Source organism: Callospermophilus lateralis, chromosome 5 (genome assembly GCF_048772815.1).
Source record: "Callospermophilus lateralis isolate mCalLat2 chromosome 5, mCalLat2.hap1, whole genome shotgun sequence".
Taxonomy (NCBI): domain Eukaryota; kingdom Metazoa; phylum Chordata; class Mammalia; order Rodentia; family Sciuridae; genus Callospermophilus; species Callospermophilus lateralis.
In genome coordinates, this window is record NC_135309.1 from 46,088,994 (window position 1) to 46,110,472 (window position 21,479).

A 21,479-nucleotide genomic window follows, 5' to 3' on the forward strand; every position below is an offset into this window, starting at 1 on the left:
CGACAAAAATAATACAGGACACATTTTCAAAATAAACTTGCCTCTGAGCTCACAAAAACACTGATGAGAAATGACTTTTAACATTCAAACCTTGTATGATAGTCTGAGAAGAGGAACTGTAAAGGTTTTGGTAGGGTAGGATGGTCACTTCTGGGGGGGATGGTGGATCAAAGCAGCAAGGAGAAGCAAGTATACATTCTGCTTCTTTGTAGGTATAAGAAATCCAATTTTTATGGCAGTTATTGCAAGAAGCCATTTGTACAAGGAGCAGAGTGTCCCCCATTGTGGGGATCATGCAGAGTATAAAGAATAAATTTCCTATCTTGACTACTATAGAGAAGTTGTTTCCATAGATACCTGATCTTAACAACCAATTAGGCAAATATAAGTATTCCCAAAGTCTACATGTGTTACATCTCTGAAATTACAAACTTCTTGCTGCTTAAGACCACAGGCTGTTAGGGTAAGGACAGATTTAAACCATTTTCTCTGGGGAGCCCTTACCCAGGCCCAGGTAGTTCAACAGGGATATTCCTTTCTTTCCCCAACACTGATAAACCCCAGCTTTATGAGGTCTTCAACAAAGACAATGGAATCACATCAGCTTCTTTTATTGATCACTATTTTTTAAAAAGTGACAGGGTCTCACTATGTTGTCTAGGTTGGCCCCAAACTCTTGGGCTCTAGTTGTCCTCTGCCTCAGCATTCTCAGGACTACAGGCTCCATCCATCACACCTAGCAATGATTACTATTTTTTAACATTTTGTATAAGCATAATTGGTAATATAGGAATCCTAATAAGCCCAAGAACTGGTTCTGGTCTAACAATGATGCTGGACTGAACATCATTTAATCACTCCTGAGGACTGCAATGTCCTCGGGAGTCTTGCTAGTTGCCTCAGGGTCCTGATCCCAGGTCTCCACTGTGTTAAAGGCTGCAGACATTCTGGTGCTTGGAAAGCTCTGGTTTGTAGAACGTGAGTGGTTATTCGACATCTCTCAAAGAAAACACCCTCTCACTTCGGAAGGTAAAAGGGACATTTACTTTAGTGAGACCATGGAAAGACAACCTGATTTCTTAGAAAAGAAATTCCAGAATAACAAGTTTTTCATACATATATAATGTTCTTTTGCATAGATCATTCTGGTTCTACCAGTATGATTGGGATTGAAGGCATGTTGGTCTCTCCTCACTGAAATGATAACCACTCTAGAACCATTAGGTAGGAAAGACTAATCAGGAAAAGGGACAGTTGGTGAACAGAACAGAGCTTTGAAGACCCTAACCCTGGCCTAGGGCTACAGAAGTCATTGGCATCTCCACTCAGGTGAAAGGAGCAACCTGGGCTCTGCACAGTTTCTTCACAGGGCAAGAGCAGAGTATGTCCAAACTCTATTCCATGACCAGCGAGCTGGGCAGAAGGCAGGCCCAGCCAGTCGGTCCCTCGGGCCAGGGCAGGAAGTGAGTCTCTCTTACCCTGGTGCGTGGGGCCGCAGGGCTAACACCAAAAATTCATCCGAAGGAGGGCGTCCAGGTCGAGCCAGCAGACTTGTCCCAGCAGGTTCCTGAGCAACAGCTGCTCCCGGTAAGTATCGACAGGCAAGGTGCAGAGACAATGGGGGTTTGAGAACCAGGCAACATGAGAACAAAGCCCAGGGAGAGGATGGAAAGGATGAAAAAATGGGCATTGGGTTGAGACACCTCTGGACTCACATGTCACTAATCGGCTGCGTGACCACAGGCAAGACATTTAACCTTGCTAAGCCTTATTTTCAACACCCACAGCATCATGATAACAGGATATTTCTCATAGGGTGTCAGGAGGCTTAAATGATATAAAATGCATCTTGGTAAATAGTAACTACTAAATTTTAGATCATATTATTAGATTAACACCAGTATCATTATTATTGTTTAAAACAGTTGCTTAAAAAACAAACTCTTGGGCTGGGGATGTGGCTCAAGCAGTAACATGCTCGCCTGGTGTGCGTGCGGCCCAGGTTTGATCCCAGCACCACATACAAACAAAGATGTTGTGTCCGCTGAAAACTGAAAAATAAATATTAAAATTCTCTCTCTCTCTCTCTCTTTAAAAAAAAAAAAAAAAAAAACTCTTAACAAGTCATAGAAAAGAAACTTATGGATGGAATTATAAGTACTACTAAAAATTCCAGGGGTGATACAGGCACATTTTCAAGACCTGCCATCCCCCAGGATTTTTGCTAGGGTATGGACTAACATGGAAGAGAGGCAGTGCCCATTGAGGAACCTGGCCCAGATGAGAGGTCATCCTACCAGCAGCCTCTACTCCCAACATCATTTGAAAGCAGGCCAGCCCACTCAAAAGCAAGCTGCCTCCTTCCAGCCTGAATGATTTTTTGGTGTCATTTTTAAAGAGTTGAGCATGGATGCCAACTGAACAAGAATGACAGTGAAAAGTGCCAGGTTCAGTATACTTGTAAAGGATTCATTTACATCTTCCTGGAACCTCATTTCTCTGCTGCCATCTGTGGAGCAGGGCTATGTAGGAGGGCTCCAAGTGGCTGAGAGACAGCCTCTGGTTGTCCATGGCAACCCAGCCTCAGGGAAAGTGCAGGGCGGTGAATGTGTGGGAGCCAAGATGATGCTATTAGCTGTTCCGGCTTGAATGTGTCAGTATGATCTGTGCATCAACAGCTCAGGAAAAACACCCTTATAACCCTCTACAGGGATCTCAAGGCACAATCCCATTCCTTTCAGGGAAGGGACTTGGCTGGTAAATTGATTCACTGGCAAGAATTGTAAAGGATGGTGCAAATCTCTCTCCACCAGTTCGTTTCTTGAAGTTGCTCTTTCAGAAAGCCTATCTGGACTGAATTCATAAAAGCCTAAAAGTCCTTAGAATTCCTGAGGCTGCTCCTCCAACTAGCGTAATTACCTCCTGACTCCTCCTCTTCCTCCACTTATTTGGTCTTTGACAAAGTTCTATCTTTAAGGAATCTCTAAAGGGTAGGAATCAGTTTACTTTCCATACATGACCCATCTAAAAGCCTACTGTGGAGTTGAGAAGCAATATCATAGAACAGTTCAGAGCTTAGGTCTAGGGCCAGTTGTTCAAGGCTTAAATTTGAGCTCAGCCATTGACTACTTGTGCTTTAAAGATTGGTCACAAATCTTTTGATCCTCCTACACACACATATGGGCATTATTCCTTTCCCCCTGAGTACAGGCTAGTCTTAATGATTTGCATCTAGTGAATAAAATATGTAAAAGTAATAGGCATTGATTTTGAGGTGAGGTTATAAAAAGGCTGAAGTTTCTGCCTCTCATTTTCTTGCTCTAGAGTCACATGCTCTGCAGAAGCCAGCTACCGCATCATGAGGATTCTCAAGTGGCTTATGAAGAGGCCCATGTCCAGAATCTGAGGTCTGCCAGCAGCCATGTGAGCAAGCTTAGAATCAGGTGGTTCCCAAATAAGCCTGTCGATGACTGCAACCCTGACCAATACCTTGACTTTATGAGAGACCCAGAGAATGAAGGGCCCAGCTAAGCCACTCTGGGATACCTGCCCACAGGAACTATGAGATAAACAATGTTTTTATGATAAGCCACCAAGGTTAGGGAAAATTGTAATGCAGAAATAGACAACTAATGAGCAGGTGATATAACCTAAGATCCAATTTCCTTATGTGCAAAATTGGGATAATTACAATTATGAAAATCCTGATTAAATGAAAATCACTTAGCCCAGTGTTTGGCACATCATGAGAGCTTAGGAACTGAGATGTGCTGTTACCATCACTGTAGGGATTAGTACTGTGCAATGCTAAAAAGCCTAGGCTTCAAGGTTACCAAATTTGGATTCAACTCCTTGCACTGCCACCTAAGAGCTATAAAAGTCTAGGCAAATCACTTAGTCTTACTGGGTCTCAGTTTTCTCCAACATCAGCACTTCCACACTCATTGTGAAGACAAAATAATGTATATTTAGAGCTTAAACTACGAACAAACTGTTCAGTCATTGACATTTAAACAATACTACTTCATCATCATTGATGCTTTTGGTGATATGAACAATGACCCAGGAAGAAACAAAATGCAAAGTACACATAACCCTAAGTGGCCATCAGAAGGTATGAGCCAGTTCTTCCCTGTGGTCCTCTGAACCAGGTTCTGGGTGTGTGCTCCCAGGGACAATTTGTGTTTGACCCTGAAGATTCAGCTCAAGCTTTAGCTCCTACTAAAAGTTTTCCTCTACCTGTCTCTATGCTCCTAGAGTACCCTGACAGTCCCCCATGGTGGCACTGAAATTTTACCCTACAGTTATCCTTCACATCTGTCTACCCTCCTCCCCAGTCAGAGAATTCCTTAGATGAGAGACCACCTCACAAGAGCCCTTGAGGCATTAGCACCTACCTCACTGCCTAGCAATTAGTGATTTCTCTACAGAAGTGTGTTAGATGAGTGAATTAATAAGTTAATATGTGAGAGCCTATAGATTGTTGCTGAGTTTTAGAGGGAAGTTGTTTGTTCAATCCAGGTTCCTCACATTCTTCTAATCTCTCATGAATGAAGGCAATATTGAATGCCTTTGGGGTTGAACCAAATTTCTAGGCCCAACCTACATTAGTAATCAAAAGAGGCTATAAAGACATAAATACTTACTACATCGATGCAAAAGCTCATGAATAACTGCCAAAAGCATAGGGGGAAATAATGAGGGATGATATAAATGGTCAGGTCTAAAGCTCCATAAAATTACTTCTTTAAAAATGTATCTTTCATTCATGAAAATGTTTACTATTGCCCACCCTGTGCCAGGATCTGGGTTAGGTGCCAAGAACACAGATGAGTAATGCCTGCTGTCATGGAACCAACAGTTTAGTGGAAGAACTGATGCTATAGAACACAAGTCCAAAAAATCTGCCCAGAGAGTCAGCCTGGGGTACTCAGCAATCTCCTGAAGATACTTGCCTTATGTTCAGACTCCAGTGAAGTCATCACCACCTAAACCCTTCCTTCTCCATTAAATAACCTTTCTACCAATTGCATTTCTACATATTAGAAATAAACTATTAAAAATTTGAATTTAAAGATGCTGAAAATAGCATAAAAATTTAATTTCTGTTCTTTCAAGTATAGCCATTATGAAAAAGAAAATGGAGGTTACTCAAAAATTAAGGATAAATCTGACAAAAGCCATGTAAGACCCGTACATGGACAACTATAAGTCATCAGAGAGAAAGGCAGGTGTGGTGGCACATGCCTGTAATCCCAGCAGCTCTGGAGGCTGAGACGGGAGGATCACAAGTTTAAAGCCAGCCTTAGCTACTTAGTGGGTTCCTAAGGAACTCAGCAAGACACTGTCTCTAAATAAAATATAAAAAGGGCTTGGGGGAACTGGGCCTGTGGCTCAGTGGGAGAGCGCTCTCCTAGCATATGTGAGGCCCTGAGTTCGATCCTCAGCACCACATGTAAATAAATAAAATAAAGGTATTGTGTCTACCTACAACTAAAAAACAAATTTAAAAAAGGGGGTGGGGTAGGCTGGGGGATGTGGCTCAGTGATTAAGTGCCACTGGGTTTAATCCCTAGCCCCCCAAAAAAAAATCAGTGAGAGGAATCAAAGGAAATCTGAATGAAAGGAAATACATGGTGTGTTCATGAATCAAAAGATTTAGTATTGATGGAAATTCCCTTTAATTGACCTAGAGATTAAATATAGCTCTAATCAAATCTGCATACCTTATTTGTAGAAATAATTAAGCTGATTCTTAAATTAAAAGGACTTTAGAATAAAAAAAAAAACTTTGAAGAACAAAACTGGAAAACTCATACTATCTCGACTTACTATAAAGTTAGTAACCAAGGCAAGATGGTATTGGTATAAAGACAGACAAATTGAAAAATGGAACAGAACAGAATCCAGAAGTAGACTAACACATATATTATTATTATGTGTTAATTATTTACAACAAAAGTGAAGTACTTTGATGGAAGAAGAATCTTTCCCATAAATGGTATGAAACAACTGTATATTAACATGCAAAATAAATGAAACTTGATTCTTAACTCTCATACCATATTTTAAAAAAATCAACTACTCAAAATGGACTATAGACGTAAATGTAAAATCTAAAACTTTGAAACTTCAAGAAGAAAATACAGGAGAAAATCTTTGTGATGTTAGGCAAGACAAAGATTTTTTTTTAAGATAGAATACAAAACAAACTATAACAACAAAACTGAAAAAAATAATAATTTCTGTACTTTCAAGTATAGCCATTATGAAAAAGAAAATGGAGATTACTCAAAAAATTAAAAGTAGGACTATTATACAATCCAGCAACCCCATTACTGAGGATATATCTGAAATCAGTATGTCGCAAATATACCCTGCACTCCTGTATTCACTGCAAATTATTCACAATAGCTAAAAGATAGAGTCATCCTTTGTCCATCAATGAATGAGGAGATAAGAAAAGTGTGGTGTATATGCATAGTGGAATATCACTTCAGCTTTAAAAAGAAGTACACCTTATTATTTACAGCATGGTTGGATCTGAAGGACATAAGTGAAAGAAGCCAGGCCAGAACAACATATATTGCATGATCTCTCATAGATGCATAATCTTGAAAAAGCAAACTTCCAGAGGCAGAGTAGAATGGTGATTCCTAGGAGATGAGGGGAAGGAGCAGGGTTGGAGAGGTATTGATCAAAGGATACAAAATTTTGTTTAGACAGGAGGAATAAGCTCAAGAGCTCTGTTGTACAATACAGTAACTATAGTTAGTTGTATTGTTGTATTGTTGCAAATCAATAAAAGAGTAAATTTTAAATGTTCTCACTCTAAAAAATGATAAGTATGTGAGGTAATGCATAGATTAGCTAGCTTAATTTAGCTATTCAACAATGTACACATATTTCAAAATCATCCTGTTGTACATGACAAATACATATAATCTTTCCCAATTAATTCAAATTATCAAAAAGAATTTAAATCTGCTCTTCCAAAGATACTGTTAAGAAAATGAAAAGATAAGGCAGATTGGGAGAAAATACTACAAAGTTAAGAAGTAACCTGTAAACTAAGAAGAAAATACTTGAAGTACATACATACAGAGGCCTCATCTCTTTAATGAAGAAAGGGCCCTTTAAAACTATTAATAAAAAACACAATACAACAGAAAAATGGACAAGGACACGAGAAGAGATTCCCCCCAACAGAAATACAAAGGACAATAGTCATATGAAACTGAGATTAATCTCACAATTAAAGCAATGCAAACTAAAACAAAATGTCATCTTATAAAGAATATTTAGCACAGAAATGTTCATAATACAAAAAATGGAAAATACTGCAAAGTCCACCAAGAGAGGACAATTAAATACATAGGTACAGAAAACACAAATACTATGTACCCATTACAATTTAAATGCTGGTTTCACCCATGTTGATATCACATTAAAAGTAATCTATGGCATATAGTTGAGTGGGGGAAAACATTTCAATCTGTATAACAAGAGCGTTAATCTGAAAGTATACATTTTCATCTATTTGTGAGTAAATGTACAGAGATAAATGTTGGAAAGAAAACTCACCAAAATAGTAGCAGTGATTGTCCCTGGGAGAGAGTTCAGGTGACTTTAACTTTATTTTTACATTGTAGCATCCTTTAAATAAACTACAATGAGTACATACTTCTATTGTTAAAGAAAGCTAAATTACTTTTATTTAAAAAAAAATAAGATGTTTCAATGCAAAATTTCAACAACAACAAAATTAAAAAGGGCATCAAGTTGCAGCCAGACAAATGGCCAGACAGGCCAAGGCCCTCTCCTTGAGGCTGCACCTTCCTCTGACTAGCACTGGACACATGGGAAGACAACTAAGTGTACACTATCAGATACACAGGCAAAGCTAGTATACAGAAGGACAGAGTTCACAGAGGGTTTGGAGGGTAAGGATGACTCAGTGAAAACACAGGTTCTACCACATTAACAGTGGTGATGTCAGGACAAATCACCTCAATATCCTTCTTTGTAGACCAGGGTAATAACTTGTCTCTACCTCTTGGGGTATGAAGTTTAAATGAGATACACATGTGAGCTGGGCATGGTGATGTACACTGTAATGCCAGCAACTTGGGGCGACGGGGGATGACAAGGGGGGTTGGGGGGGTGGGGGGTAGGGGGGCGAGGCAGGAGGATTGCAGCCTAGGCAACTTAGCAAGACCCTGACTCAAAGTAAAATAAAAATTTTAGAAAGGGCTGGGGATGTAGCTCAGTGGTAGAGTGTTTCCTCAGTGTGTGCAAGGCCCTGGTTTCAATCCCCAGTACCATGAAAATAAAAAGCTACGTATGTGACACCTTCACTTAAGGCGTAGCCCATAACGTGCACTTAAGATCAGCTGTTTATATTATTATCTGGGACATTTGTGACAGTTGTTCACATTGCCACCACTCTATTCGCCATGATCCAGGGTCATGAAACAGAGTGTAAAGAAGGAACTTCAAACCTCAGAGAATCCCAACATCAAGTTTTGGACAACAAAACCGATTGTTCTCTATCCCTACGGAACTTTCTTAGAAGCAGCAGGCAAAGAGGATGGCAGCCAGCTAGAGAGGGGAGGATGACAACAAAGCAAGGGCCTAAATAATTTCCTGTGCTACCCACTGGGTCATCCTCTCCTCCCAACTTCCCTCCCATGTTGCCTGGGACCTTCCCCCAGACAACACTATGTCAGGATCCCAGAAAGACTGATCAATTGCTATACCCCTTTCTCTGCAAATAAGGGACCTGAGGGCCAGAGGCAAGAACCCTACCGAGAACCAAGCACCCAGCTCTGCCTCTCAACCAGAGGGTCCCCTCCTGTGCTCGTCCTTCCCTCTGCTGGCTGCTTCTTCACAAGTTCTCATTTCCCCTACTTCCTCCCCCTACTTCATTACCTGTTGGGATTCTTCAAGGCCCCTTCTCTTCTCTGGCAGCCCTAATGGTCCTTTATGTCCCTCCCTGTGGTGAGAGAGGAACTGAACTGGGACTTTTCTGACTCGAAGAATAGTACACTATAAGAATGTTTACGGCTGTCACTAAGCGAAGACCAACAGAGCCATCCCTCTTCTAATAGGAAGGAAGCACAAACCGTGGCATGAAATGAGAAGGTGGGGCAGGATGGAAGAGTTATGAGTTATCCTCACCCCCAATGACACTGGAGGTTTCCTTGAAACTCTTAGGAAAGGAATACCCCAGAAGAGAGGAGTACTAGCCAGAGGAACCAGCAGATTCTGTGTCCTAGGTCTTAAATGCAACCAAGATGTATGTAGGGTAGGCAGAAGTGAGGAAGGATGTGGAGTGTGAACGGAAAAGCATTTTTCTAGGATGTGGTCCTGACTCTGGGCAGTGGCCAGGCTGGGGCTTACCTTAGGCAGGCTTACTGGAGTCCTGGGCTTGGTTCTAGGGTTCTTGATCAAGAGTCTCTGATCCAGGGGGAGCAGATGGTATTTCATGGCCTCGATGAGGAAGTCCTTACAGGTGTTGTTATTCTTTATCAAAGCCTCTTCTTCAACTGTCTGGAGATAACAACCCACAGGTAACACTGGAACAGAGCCTGGCCCCATTTCTCAAGCCCTGTCTCTGGGGTGGGTCATTCCTGCATTCTCTCATTCATTTCTGTATCATCTCATCTCACACCCAAAGTGAAAGATCCACAGAGTTACAACTTAGTTGCTCACCTCCTGGATTTTAAGAGCATAGGATTAAGTGATCAAGCTCTGGCCTAAGACAGGGATGCAAATCCCAGCTGCACCATTCATCTCTGATGCCCAGTTTTCTCGTCTGTAAAACAGGTGTATTAAAAGCACCTAAAACCCCATTAGTTTTGTTTGCTTGTATGCTGAGGTTTAGATGAATTTATGCAAAATAAAAAATAAGGAGTTGCCTGAAAATCTCTTCCCACATTCCTCTTGGTTTGAATGCTTTATAATGTGTAGGGCAAATGGTCAGAGATCTGAGAGAAGAGGGAGGGAGGGAAAGAAGAAAGAAGACAGGATCCAAGGGACAAACTTTGAAGGCACTGGTAAAATAAGATGGTCAAGATGGTCTTATAGCAAAAGTTTCAGGGAGAAAACTGGCCAGTGAGGCTCTAACTGAGTACTGACACTAGAGCAGAAAGAATGTCCTATACAAAATCCCATCTACTGACCTCATCGGATACCCCATCTATGCTGGGATCTCGCTTCTCTACCTGTTATTCAGACCTCAGGACCTAAGCAGGACTTCAGCAAATGCAAGCCTACATGCTCCATGAGTAGGCAAGGGTGCATTCTGGTACTCTGGCTCTTAAATAGCATCTCTTCAGCCCAGCTCACATCACTATGTGACATATCTGGAATGAACAGCAGGGTCTTCTGAGGCCACTTGATGGTGGGAAACATCAATTCCATTCAACAGCTAACACTGATTGGATGTCTCCTGGTTGGGCAGCCCTGTGCTGGCCCCCAGGAAGAAAATGATGAATAAGACAAGGTTTCTGACCTGAGGATTGGACCTGATTCAAGTCCAATCACAGAATGAGAAAGGGCTCCCACTTCAATCATTTCAACCCTCCAAACAATCAGCACAAGGCCTGGCTGAGCCTCTCCTGGGACCCCATCTATTGCTAAGAATGAAAATAGGGCCAGGGTCATCATCCACTGGGCAACGCTGGAGCTGGCAGGAAAAAGGATTGGCAAGTCAAAGCCTCTGCCACCTCTGGGCATCTTCTTCCCCAAGAAAACTCCCTACAGCCTTGAAAGATATATTTTTTTTAACCTTCCCATTAGGGGCCTAAACGAGGATGGTACAAATCATAAATGTGGGGGGTTAAAAAATAAAAGGGGTGGGAGAAAATCTCTAGAAAAGCTAGGGAGAAAGGAAATTGCTCAAGCAGCTACTTTTCCCAAAGAATTCATTCAGCTTGAACTAAAAGCTCCCCCCTAGAGAGTTCATAGGTACAGAGTTTCAAGGTGGGATGATGAAAGTTTTGGAAATGGATATGGTGATGGTTGTGCAGCACTGTGAATATAATAAATGCCCTGTATCATATACTCAAAAACAGTCAAAATTACAAAGTTTGACAGGCATGGTAGAACACGCCTATAATCCCAGTGGCTCGGGAAGCTAAGGTAGGAAGATCAAGAATTCAAAGCCAGCCTCAGCAACTAAGCAAGACCCTAAGCAACTCAGAAATACCCTGTCTCTAAATAAAATATTAAAAAGGGCTAGGGAGGTGTCTCAGTGGTTAAGCACCTCTGGGTTCAATCACTGGTACCAAAAAAAAAAAAAAAATCACAACGTTTATGTTAAATATGTGTATGTGTTTATTATCAAAACACAGCATGTTATAAATTTAGAATATCTAAAAATGCTTAGTAAAAGCCTAATTAACTTTAGCTATTGTGAGGCACAGATGCCAGGCAGTGTTGGTTGCAAGAGTTTTCCCACTCTCCCTTCCTCTTGCATCATGATCAGCCATCCCCAGCATTCAAGGGCAGTGAATGCTGAGGAAACATCCTTTCCCAAAAGTGTTCACCCTGTGAGGCCTAATAAAAGTCCTTTTAGAAAAGGAGTCCCACACAACAGTTCTCACACCCAGTGCCTCTGACCTCCTCCTTTTCCAGGTCCAGACCGTATTTTGCCATAATAATCCAGAAACTATCTCCTAATATCTTTGTTAAGTTTCAGTCGTGGACACTTAATGGAGGTCTCTAAGTCCCCTTTACCTTTCATTGGAACCCAGGTCCCTGGCTGCCCACCCTGCCTTCAGTTTCCCACAGGACAGTGGGAAGACCTACTGTGACAATGAGAGGCAAGTTCAGTCCCTCTGCTTCCCTTTCCTACAGCAGGGATACCATGCCACCAGGTGGCACTAGTATCCTCCAAGGTAGCATGCAGGGCCCTTATAAAGGCTTCAAGGGTGTCCCTCAGTGCTGCAAAGAAGGTTGAGGTGTACAGATTCAGAGGACATTGTACTGACCCCTTAGGCCTATGGCCAGCAGCGTCAGGAGCAGAGGACTTTACAAGTGCTCACAAGAACAGCATGTTACTCACAGTCCCAAGGACAGCGGTAATATTAACTAGTATTCACTGATCACTGTGTGATAGGCTTTATGTTGGACCATCTCATTTTGCTCCAAACAATCCTACCAGGGCAAGTGCTATTTTGACCAGATGAGAAAACTGAGGTTTCAAGGGGTTAAGTATGGCACAGGGTAACAGGAGCTGGCTGTCAGACTGCTAAGCCTCCTTTTATTCTTGCATCATACCTTTCCTTCCTTCCAGAGACCCTCCAGGACAGCTGAGGGGTGGCCTACTTCCTCGATGTTTAGTTTGGTTCACATATTTTAAGCTTTGACTCCCTGCTTTACAAGTATCTAATGCCATTTACTGTTCAAAATGAGCCATGTAATGGGGAAATGGAATAAAGAGCAATAAAGGTGGCAGCTGGCACCGTGTGCCTCAGGGTCTGGCTGCTGTGGATTTGAATCCTAACTCTCCCCAGGTGGTTGGTGACCCCTGAGGGCAACCCAATCCACAGCCTCAAGGGCCAAAGTGCTAAATAGAGTGTTGTAATATTTGCCTCACAGGCTGATTACAAGGTTTAAGTAAGGAAATAGGTGGCACTAGAGGGACATCCCATAATTTTAAAATTTTCTTTCCTTTCTTGGAAGAAGTAGAGGTAGTCTGTGTTCTAGGTACCTGTGAAAAGCTGATTTTCACAGTCCTGAGTTGGGCTCCAACTTGTTTAGAGCAGAAGGGTAACATAGAAATATTATGAAAATAACTCTTCTGGCTTTGGGCATCTACAGGGAAAGCAGCTAATTTTATAGAACACTTGTTAAGTCAGGCTTCAGGCTTACTTTCTGACAACTCGTTTCTGGAAGGAGATACTGAGGCTTGAATAAAAACTCAAAACTAGTAAGTAGTGGAGCATGGACTGAAACCTACACAGCTTATCCCCAAACCTATGCTTTTAAGCTCTACTTCAAACTTAACTCAGTTGGTTGGTGCCCCCAACACACACAGAAGATCTATTGATCTCAACTATGCCATGCAACCAGAGTGGCCTCTGAGGCTTCGGTGGACAGGCCAGCACGCACCTGCACTAGATAATCCCTGGGCAAGAGAGGGAGTCGGACGTGTTCCATCAGTTTTGCCATATGCTCTAAACGGGTCTCTTTCTCATAATTGATCCAGGAAATCACAGCTTCAAACACCTATAAAGAAAAGAAGGAACACTTTCAAATAACTTGCTCAACCTATTAAAAAAAAAAGTTATAATTCATCTGCAAAAGTGTTTAATATAAGATTCAACGTTTAAAATAAAACAAAAGCTTTTTTATTATGTTCTCAAGCGTGAATACGCACATATATGCCTGCAATAAACCTGCTCTCCCCAATGTAGAGTCATCGTGGTTCATTCTAAAATAAAAATCAGTTCCAATAGTTATTTAAGGGTAGAAATACAGAGCAATAACTGTGAACCAAATGTTTAAAGGTGGCTGCAGAGGACCAGATGTCCTGGGGGCAATGCCACACTCCTCCAGCATTGCTCTCCTCTCTAATCTCCCCTGCACATTCAGTGCAAAATGAAAATTGTAAGAAGGCCTTCTGCCTGCAGCTGGCTGTGATGATGACTGTGACACCAAATACAGAGAAGGGCAGACATTTCTCCTTGGATTTAACTTCTCTCTTGAGGAGAGATTTCATTTCTATGTAAATCAAAACTGGAGGGCTTGGAACCAAAAAGAAGATAGGTGGTTTGGATGTTTATTTTGCTCAAAGCTAAGTCTAAATTCAAACTCTGCACCACCATGCACAGACAGGGAAAAAAAAAAAAAAAAAACAGTGTTGGTGAGGCTGTGGGGAAACCAGTAATGTCAGTGGAAATTTACTAGATAAATATGGCTTTTTAAGAGAAGAGGGAAGAATTTGGCAATATCAATCAAAAGTGTAAATGTGTATATTGTGACCTAGAAATGCCACTTCTAGAGCCCTAGACTACAAAAACACTCAAAGAGCACAAGAACAACAAGTGTCCAAGATGTTTGCTGCAGCACTTTCATAAAGGGACAAAAAAGGAACAACCTAAAGTCCACTAACAAAGAAGTTATTAAAATATCATCTCTATTATTGGTTTCAGCTTTCAAAAAGAATAAAACAAGACGCCTTCTTGTACATGAAAACAAGAAAGTGCTCTCAGAAACTGTGGTATACACACTAGAATATTTCTCAGCATTAGAAGAAAATAAAATTATGGCATTTGCAGGTAAATGGATAGAGTTGGAGAATATCATGCTAAGCCATTCCCCAAAAAAACAAAGGCCAAATGTTCTCTCTGATAATGGTGGAAAGTGGGCGGGGGGGGGGGGGCGGGGAGGCACATGTTGGGAGAATGGAGGAACTCTGGGAAGAGGGGAGGGGGTATGGGAGAAGGAAAGATGGTGGAATGAGATGAACATTACCCTAAGTATATGAGTGACGGCACATATGATGCGACTCTACATTGTGTACAATCAGAGAAATGAAAAGTTGTGCTCCCTTTGTGTACAATGAATCAAAAAATGCATCTGTCTTGTATAACTAATTAGAACAAATTTTAAAAGGGGAAAAAAGTGCTCTCAGATTAAAGAGGACATGCCAAAAGGACACAAATATAACTGGATGGGACCTTCACTGCCAACACTTGGAACAACTCAAACATCAAAGAGAATAATGAAAAAATGAGATCAGGCCTGCTCTGGTGTGGTGAGATTTCAGGAAATGACTAGGGAAGAGGCCAAAGATTTTTGAAGGTAATGGATATGTATCTTTATAGGGTAGACACTATATGTCATACACATTTGTCAAAACTAATCAGATTGTACCTTAATATCTGTACATTTCACTGTGTGCAAACCATACCTCAACAGAATCTTAATTTTAAAAATATAGTAATGGATTACAATACAATAAATTTTATAAAGAAACCATTAATTCCTAAGATAATTTGAAAAGTATCAGAAGGGCTCTTCTTTAAGAAGTGGTAAATGAGAAGGAATGACAAAATTAGAAAAACAGTATTTTGCAAAAAGCACCAATGTGATAACTGATTCAGCAAGGATCACCAATGAAAGCTAGAATCAAAAGTTTTTGTGAAACACAAACTATCATCCCAAAGATTTATTTACACAGCGGGGGAAAGATGCCCTCAAACAGGAGAACAGACGAATATCACCTTAAACAAGGGATCAAACTTACCACCAGTAATAGGACAAACTTATATTCCTGATTGTGATTTAATGGAGAGAACACAGCACCCCCAATGTGTATTTTTACGATAACGTTTAACCTGAATGTTATAGTACAGAGATAATCAGACAAATCAGTTTGGAGCCTCTACAAGATGGATGGGCTGAATTCTTCAAAATGTAATATAATGAAAAACGAAAAAGAATCAAGGGGATGGTTATAGATTAATGAGATTTTGAGACATGATAGCTAACTACCATACACAAACCTTTGGATTATGGATTGAAAAGAAATAGGGGGACCATTAGGAAAATCTGAATACTGATTATTTGGTAGACATCACTTATGTTATCAATGTTGAATTTCTTTGGCATAAAAATGATTTTATGGTTAGAAAATAACATCTGGGAGGTGCATACTAAAATATTTAGGAGTGAAGTATCAAGTATCTACAATTTACTGCTAAATGGTTCATCAAAATGAGACATCAAGTCTGTAAGAGAAAAAAATAAAGCAAAATATTAACTAGTGAATCTCAGTAAAAAGTATGTAGATGTTCATTCTTTCAAACTTTACAGTATGTTCAATGTTTTCAAAATAAAAAGTGAAGAAAAAAAGATAAATTATAAGGTAAAATGATAGATGGGGCAATAAAATTTACAACCTGACATAAAGTTGAAATAAAAGCTTATCTACTAAGAGAAAAAAAATTCCAATTTCTCTTAACTTATTTTTTCTTTATGTTTGCTACATTAATAATGCTTTGTACCTAAAATTCTTATTTCTATTTCCTAGATACATCTTAAGTCTCAACAGGCATAACTTTTATTTTTATTTTTATTTTTTTTTTTTTGAGAGAGAGAGAGAGAGAATTTTTTAATATTTATTTTTTAGTTTTCGGCGGACACAACATCTTTGTTTGTATGTGGTGCTGAGGATTGAACCCGGGCTGCACGCATGCCAGGCGAGTGCGCTACCACTTGAGCCACATCCCCAGCCCAGGCATAACTTTAATTGGGCAAGGAATCATAAAGTTGTCAGAAAGGTAAAGAAGGGAACAGAGACAAATGGTAAGGAGAGGTTGATCAGTGGATACGAAGTTAGATTGGAGTAAGAAACTCTGGTGTAGCAAGCACTGGACAGTAGGATGACTATCTATAATGGACTATACATTTCAAAAAGCTAGAGAACAGGGCTGGGGATGTGGCTCAAGCGGTAGTGCGCTCGCTTGGCATGCGTGCAATCCGGGTTCGATCCTTAGCACCACATACAAACAAAGATGTTGTATCCGCTGAAAACTGAAAAATAAATATTGAAATCTCTCTCTCTCTCTCTCTCTCTCTCTCTCTCTCTCTCTCTCTCTCTCTCTCTCTCTCTCTCTCTCTTAAAAAAAAAAAAAAAAAAGCTAGAGAACAGGGCTGGGGATGTGACTCAAGTGGTATCGCACTCACCTGGCATATGTGAGGCACTGGGTTCAATCCTCAGCACCACATAAAAATAAATAAGTGAAATAAAGATATTGTGTTCAACTACAACTAAAAAAAAATAGATTATTTTTTAGAAAACTAGAGAACAGGATTTTGAATCATAAAGAATCATAAAATTTTGAATCATAACGAAAAGATACTTTGAGGAGACACGGAAGTTTACCCTGACTTAAACATTATACAATGTATACATGTTTCAAAACATCACATGGCATGCCATAAATAATTTTTTGTTTGTTTTTATGGAACACAGCAAAAGGAAAGGAGCAATGTGTGTGCATATGTGTGTGTGTCTGTCTATGTAGTTGGCTCACATTTCCGAATAAAATAACCTATATCTTGATATGAGCCTATAAACACCATGGAAATCCTCCTTGCCTAGAACATTTCAAAAATACAAACTTTCCTACAATTATGGTCCTTACCCTCATAGCATTGTTTTGTCAATGTGTTTTCCCCACCAGCCCTTTATTAAAAGATCCATGAGAACAGGGACCTTGTCCTATTTGCTGGCACATAATATATATTCAAATACTATTTTAATGAATGAATGGACACATAAGTTCTTAATAAGTCAGTAGGGAGTAGGGTGGGACCTGCCCAGGCTACAGCTGAGAGCATGACTGGGAACGCGGGGCTGGAACCTTGGCGAGGAGGGCAGAGCTGGAGGCTGATGGAGAAGCTGGCCTTGCTGAAGGAGGAGATGGGCGGCCACATTAATATTCTGCCTTGCATGTGGTTATCCACACTTCTTCCTACTCCCCTCCACCAGAACAAGAGCTTTTGCAGGAGGAGAATGGTATTTGCTCTGCCTATGGGCCTCCTTCCCACACACTGCCAAGTAAAGCTCCAACTGGCTGACTGACAAAGCTTTGCTGAACAATGAAGTACAAGTCCTTGAGTAGTAGGGTTGATTTATTGAGCACATTCTTCCCCCATCGACCAGCTTAATCATTGCTATAAAAGCTAAAAAGCAAGCTGAGTCTACCAAAGTCGATATTTAACCTTATCTCCATTTTTGGCTTGACTAGTCTAACAGGTTCCGCTTAGTTGCACTGTTTACCTACTCAGCCATGAAAAGCCACAGCGGTCAGCAATAGCAGTGACCTTCTAGCAGCTAGAGAAGGCCACATATGTATATATATTTTTTTCATTTAGATTTCATGTTTGAAAAAGAAACAAGCAAATAAACATTTAAATAGCTTGCCTTCAAACTATCCAATGTCATTCCCAATAGCCCTTCCCATAAAGGACTCTTTGTAGACATTATCTTCCTGAATTCTCATGATAATCCAATGATTAGTTTCTCTTACCCTTTATAAAGTGATTTGCCCAAGTCCCAGAGCTAGAAAAGAGGCAGAACAAACCTAGCTCTAATGCTCATACTCTTAGCTGCCTCTCAAATGTCTACTAGCAGGGGTTGACATATTACAGCCCAGGAGCCAAATCCTGCACCTGCTTTGGTAAATAAAATTATACTGGAACATGGCCATACTCATGTGTTTACAGACCATCTGGGCTGCTTTCTTGCTACAACAGCAGAGCCGAGAATCTATTAACCCACAAAACTAAAATATTCACTATCTGGACCTTTGTTGGAAAAATTTGTTAACTCCTGCTCTAAAATCTAAGCAGGGCAGGATGATGTTCTCTCAAATGATAATACCTTTCGTGGATCCCATGAGAAAATTATCAGCTACCCACAAGACAGGCTTGGGGTTTCACTTTCAAACAAAGAAATAATATCATTTCCTCACTCACAATTTCTTGGGGGCTACAAGGTTGTTATGTGCAGAAGAGTTAGAGAAAAAGACTTTACAGTTCACAGGTCACCATACTTCTGATATAAACACAAGACTTGGCCAGAGGACACCAGATTAACTGGATCCTTCCACCCCACCTTCTGGTAAGACAAGCAGCCAAGGCAGGTTGGACCTGATATGTGGATGCTAATTCACAATGGGAGTGGGGGGTGGGCATGTGCCAGGGAAAAACAAGAGTTATTTTAGGTAGATGGGAATGAAGGGAAGGGAAGGGATATGAGGATAGGAAGGATAGTAGAAATGATATATATAAAATATCAAAGTGCACAATACTACTGTCATGTATAACTAATTAAAATAAATTTTAAAAAGAAAAAAAGAAAAAATGAGGGATTCTAGCTTTCAAAATGTTTTTTAAAAATCAAGTTAAAAAGGCAGGGTGATTGATGATTTGGCAAGATGAGGGGTCAAGTTAAGGGTGACTGTTATCAAAATGGGGGAGAAGCTAACTTTGACAAATGAGATGGGGGGACTAGGTCCGGCAGGACCTTATTTGTTAGTCAGGATTGAAGGAGGACTAATCTTATCAATAACACATACAATGCTAGACATTTTTACATGCATGATCTCATTTAATCCACAAAAATAATTCTATGAAGGTGTTACTGTTCACATTTTACAGATGAGGAAATAGCTTCAGAGAGATAGCTAGTTGTTCAAGGTCACACCAGCAGGAAGTAGTGGATCTGGGCTGTGAATTCAGTTCTAATCCCAAAAACCAAGGTTCAAATGTTATGCAATAGTGCCTCTAAGAGGCAGAATTAGTTGAACACCCTGGGCAGACTACTGAATTGGGAAACCAAGTTCTTAATTCTATAATACCAATGAAGCCCTCCACACCCTCCTGGGACATCAACTCTGAGGATCCTGCTCCTTTCCCAGGGATTGAGGCAATAGCACTGGCCCAATCTGCTGCCATGTTTTTAAATCAAGAAGATGGCACTTGCAGACACAAGAATGATTTTGAGAGCCTCCTGGTTTTGTTTCTCAAAGGAAAGCTTAACAAGAGCTACAGTAGACATATTCCCACCTCACAGTCACATACAATACAGGGACAACGGTGGGCAGTTGGAGCTCATTGTGCATGTCTCTTCCCAACTGAGGGTTTATTGACATTACACTGGTGGTTTGAAATCAGACTTGGTGAATATATTTACACTGTGGCAATCAGCAAGTGAATCATCAAATGAATCAGGGCTTTTAGATTTTACTCTATTCTTTATTTGTTTATTTACTTGTTTTTTGGAAAGCCAAATTGTTAAACCACTAGCTGGGAGATGTCCTGGTCTGAAGGTTCCCCTGCCCCCTTGAAACCTACCCAATTGCATGTATCTATCTGACAACACCATTATCTCAAGGTTTTGTATAACACCTAAGAGCTCTTTCTTGTAGTTGCTTCATCTCATATTCACAAGTGCCATGCAGAAGAGCTAGGTTGTTCACTTACAAAAGGACAAAATGAGGCAGAAAAGTGACCAACTACTTTCCCAAATATTCCCCAGCTAATTGTGAGAGGGCACCTATAAACACCTTGCAATATTGTGGTTTAATGGGACACAGTTGACATGAACCTAAAAAGAAGGTTCCCTCTTTACAGGCCCCTACTCCATAATCAGCCTCATCTCCTACAATCCCCTCAATATAAATATCCTCAATTCTCATTACACAGGGTACTCCCTCTCCCAAGCACAATAAGCATTTCTGACTTCTATGTCTTTATTCCTACTATCCCTCCAAGATGAATGGCTTTCCAAAATCCTAACTTCACATTCCAAGTTTGAGCTCAGATATTTCCTTTTCCATGATGCCCTTCATACCCAACAACTGGGAGTAAAATAGTCCAAGGTGTTTTCTTTCATCTTTGATTATAAGCAATAACTTCTTTCAGTCACATAGTATAGATATATATTTCCAGTATGTTGCCCACCCAAAGAGGAGCTACAGAAGAGTAATGACTAGGTATCATTCATCCCTGTATTCTCCTATCAGGGTGCTGCACTAAAGAAGGACAGGGTCTTAAAAGGCAGACACAGCTTCAAATCACAGAGCTATCTGATGCTAATAAATTATGTCCCTCACTGAACTTTAGTTTCTTTCCTCCTCTGCAAAACAGAGACAATAACCTCTGCCTTGCAAGTCACTGTGGGATTAAAAGAGATATGCTGAACAGTATGCTGGACAAAAGAAATCAAATACAAAAGTATTTATATTCTATTATTACAATTATATAAAGTTCCAGAACTGGTAAAACTCACCTAGGGTAGAAGAAGTAATTACCCTTCCTGGGCCTGGTGTACTGAGAGGAAAGGAGTCCTGGATCTGCTTCTCGATGTGGGTGCTAGTTATGTGGACATTTTACTTTGTAAAGTGCTGAGCTTCATATATTTTACTTCTCTATGAACTTACCACAATACAAACTTCATCTTTAAAAAAAAATGTGCAAAATGTGCCTGGAGAACAGTGGGTCATAGTGGTAAATTTTTGCTCATAGTTCTGTGGTATTCTGCACATAGTTGATTATGGAGTTGCTCTCTCCAAAGAAAAGTCAAAAGAGGAACACAGAGGCAGGATCCCAGGCCAAATCACCACCTGCAGGCTAAGAAGCTGGCAACTGACCTCAGAAGATGGCAGGGCTGCCCCCAGCTCAGTCTAGACAGTGAAAGGTACCTACTTGGTCACCAGATAACACATCCCACAGCAATCACTAAAGCCCAGCCAACTGGCCAAGGCTTTCTAGCCTGCATCCCACAGCCAGCAGCCTGCATCCCTCAGCCAAAGCTAGAAATTCAGACAGAAGGGCATACAGCACTAATGATCCTGGAAAACAAAGACACAGTCCCTACCAGAACATAAAATGCTACAATCTGGCTCCTGACATGCAGTGCAGCACTAATCTGTAGTTCTCATTAAAACACATAG

At 40.6% G+C, this 21,479-nt stretch overlaps 1 protein-coding gene across 1 annotated transcript in view; it reads right to left on the bottom strand.

Annotated features, from left to right (window-relative positions):
• The window catches only part of Klhl3 (kelch like family member 3), a 104,264-nt gene that overhangs the window by 18,725 nt on the left and 64,060 nt on the right, over positions 1-21,479 (bottom strand). Inside the window, exons 8-9 of the mRNA XM_076855872.1 lie at positions 13,120-13,236; positions 9,403-9,552 (exon numbers count right to left, since the gene is read on the bottom strand). Of these exons, the coding sequence (XP_076711987.1) occupies positions 9,403-9,552; positions 13,120-13,236 (267 nt within the window). The remainder of the gene's footprint in view (positions 1-9,402; positions 9,553-13,119; positions 13,237-21,479) is intronic.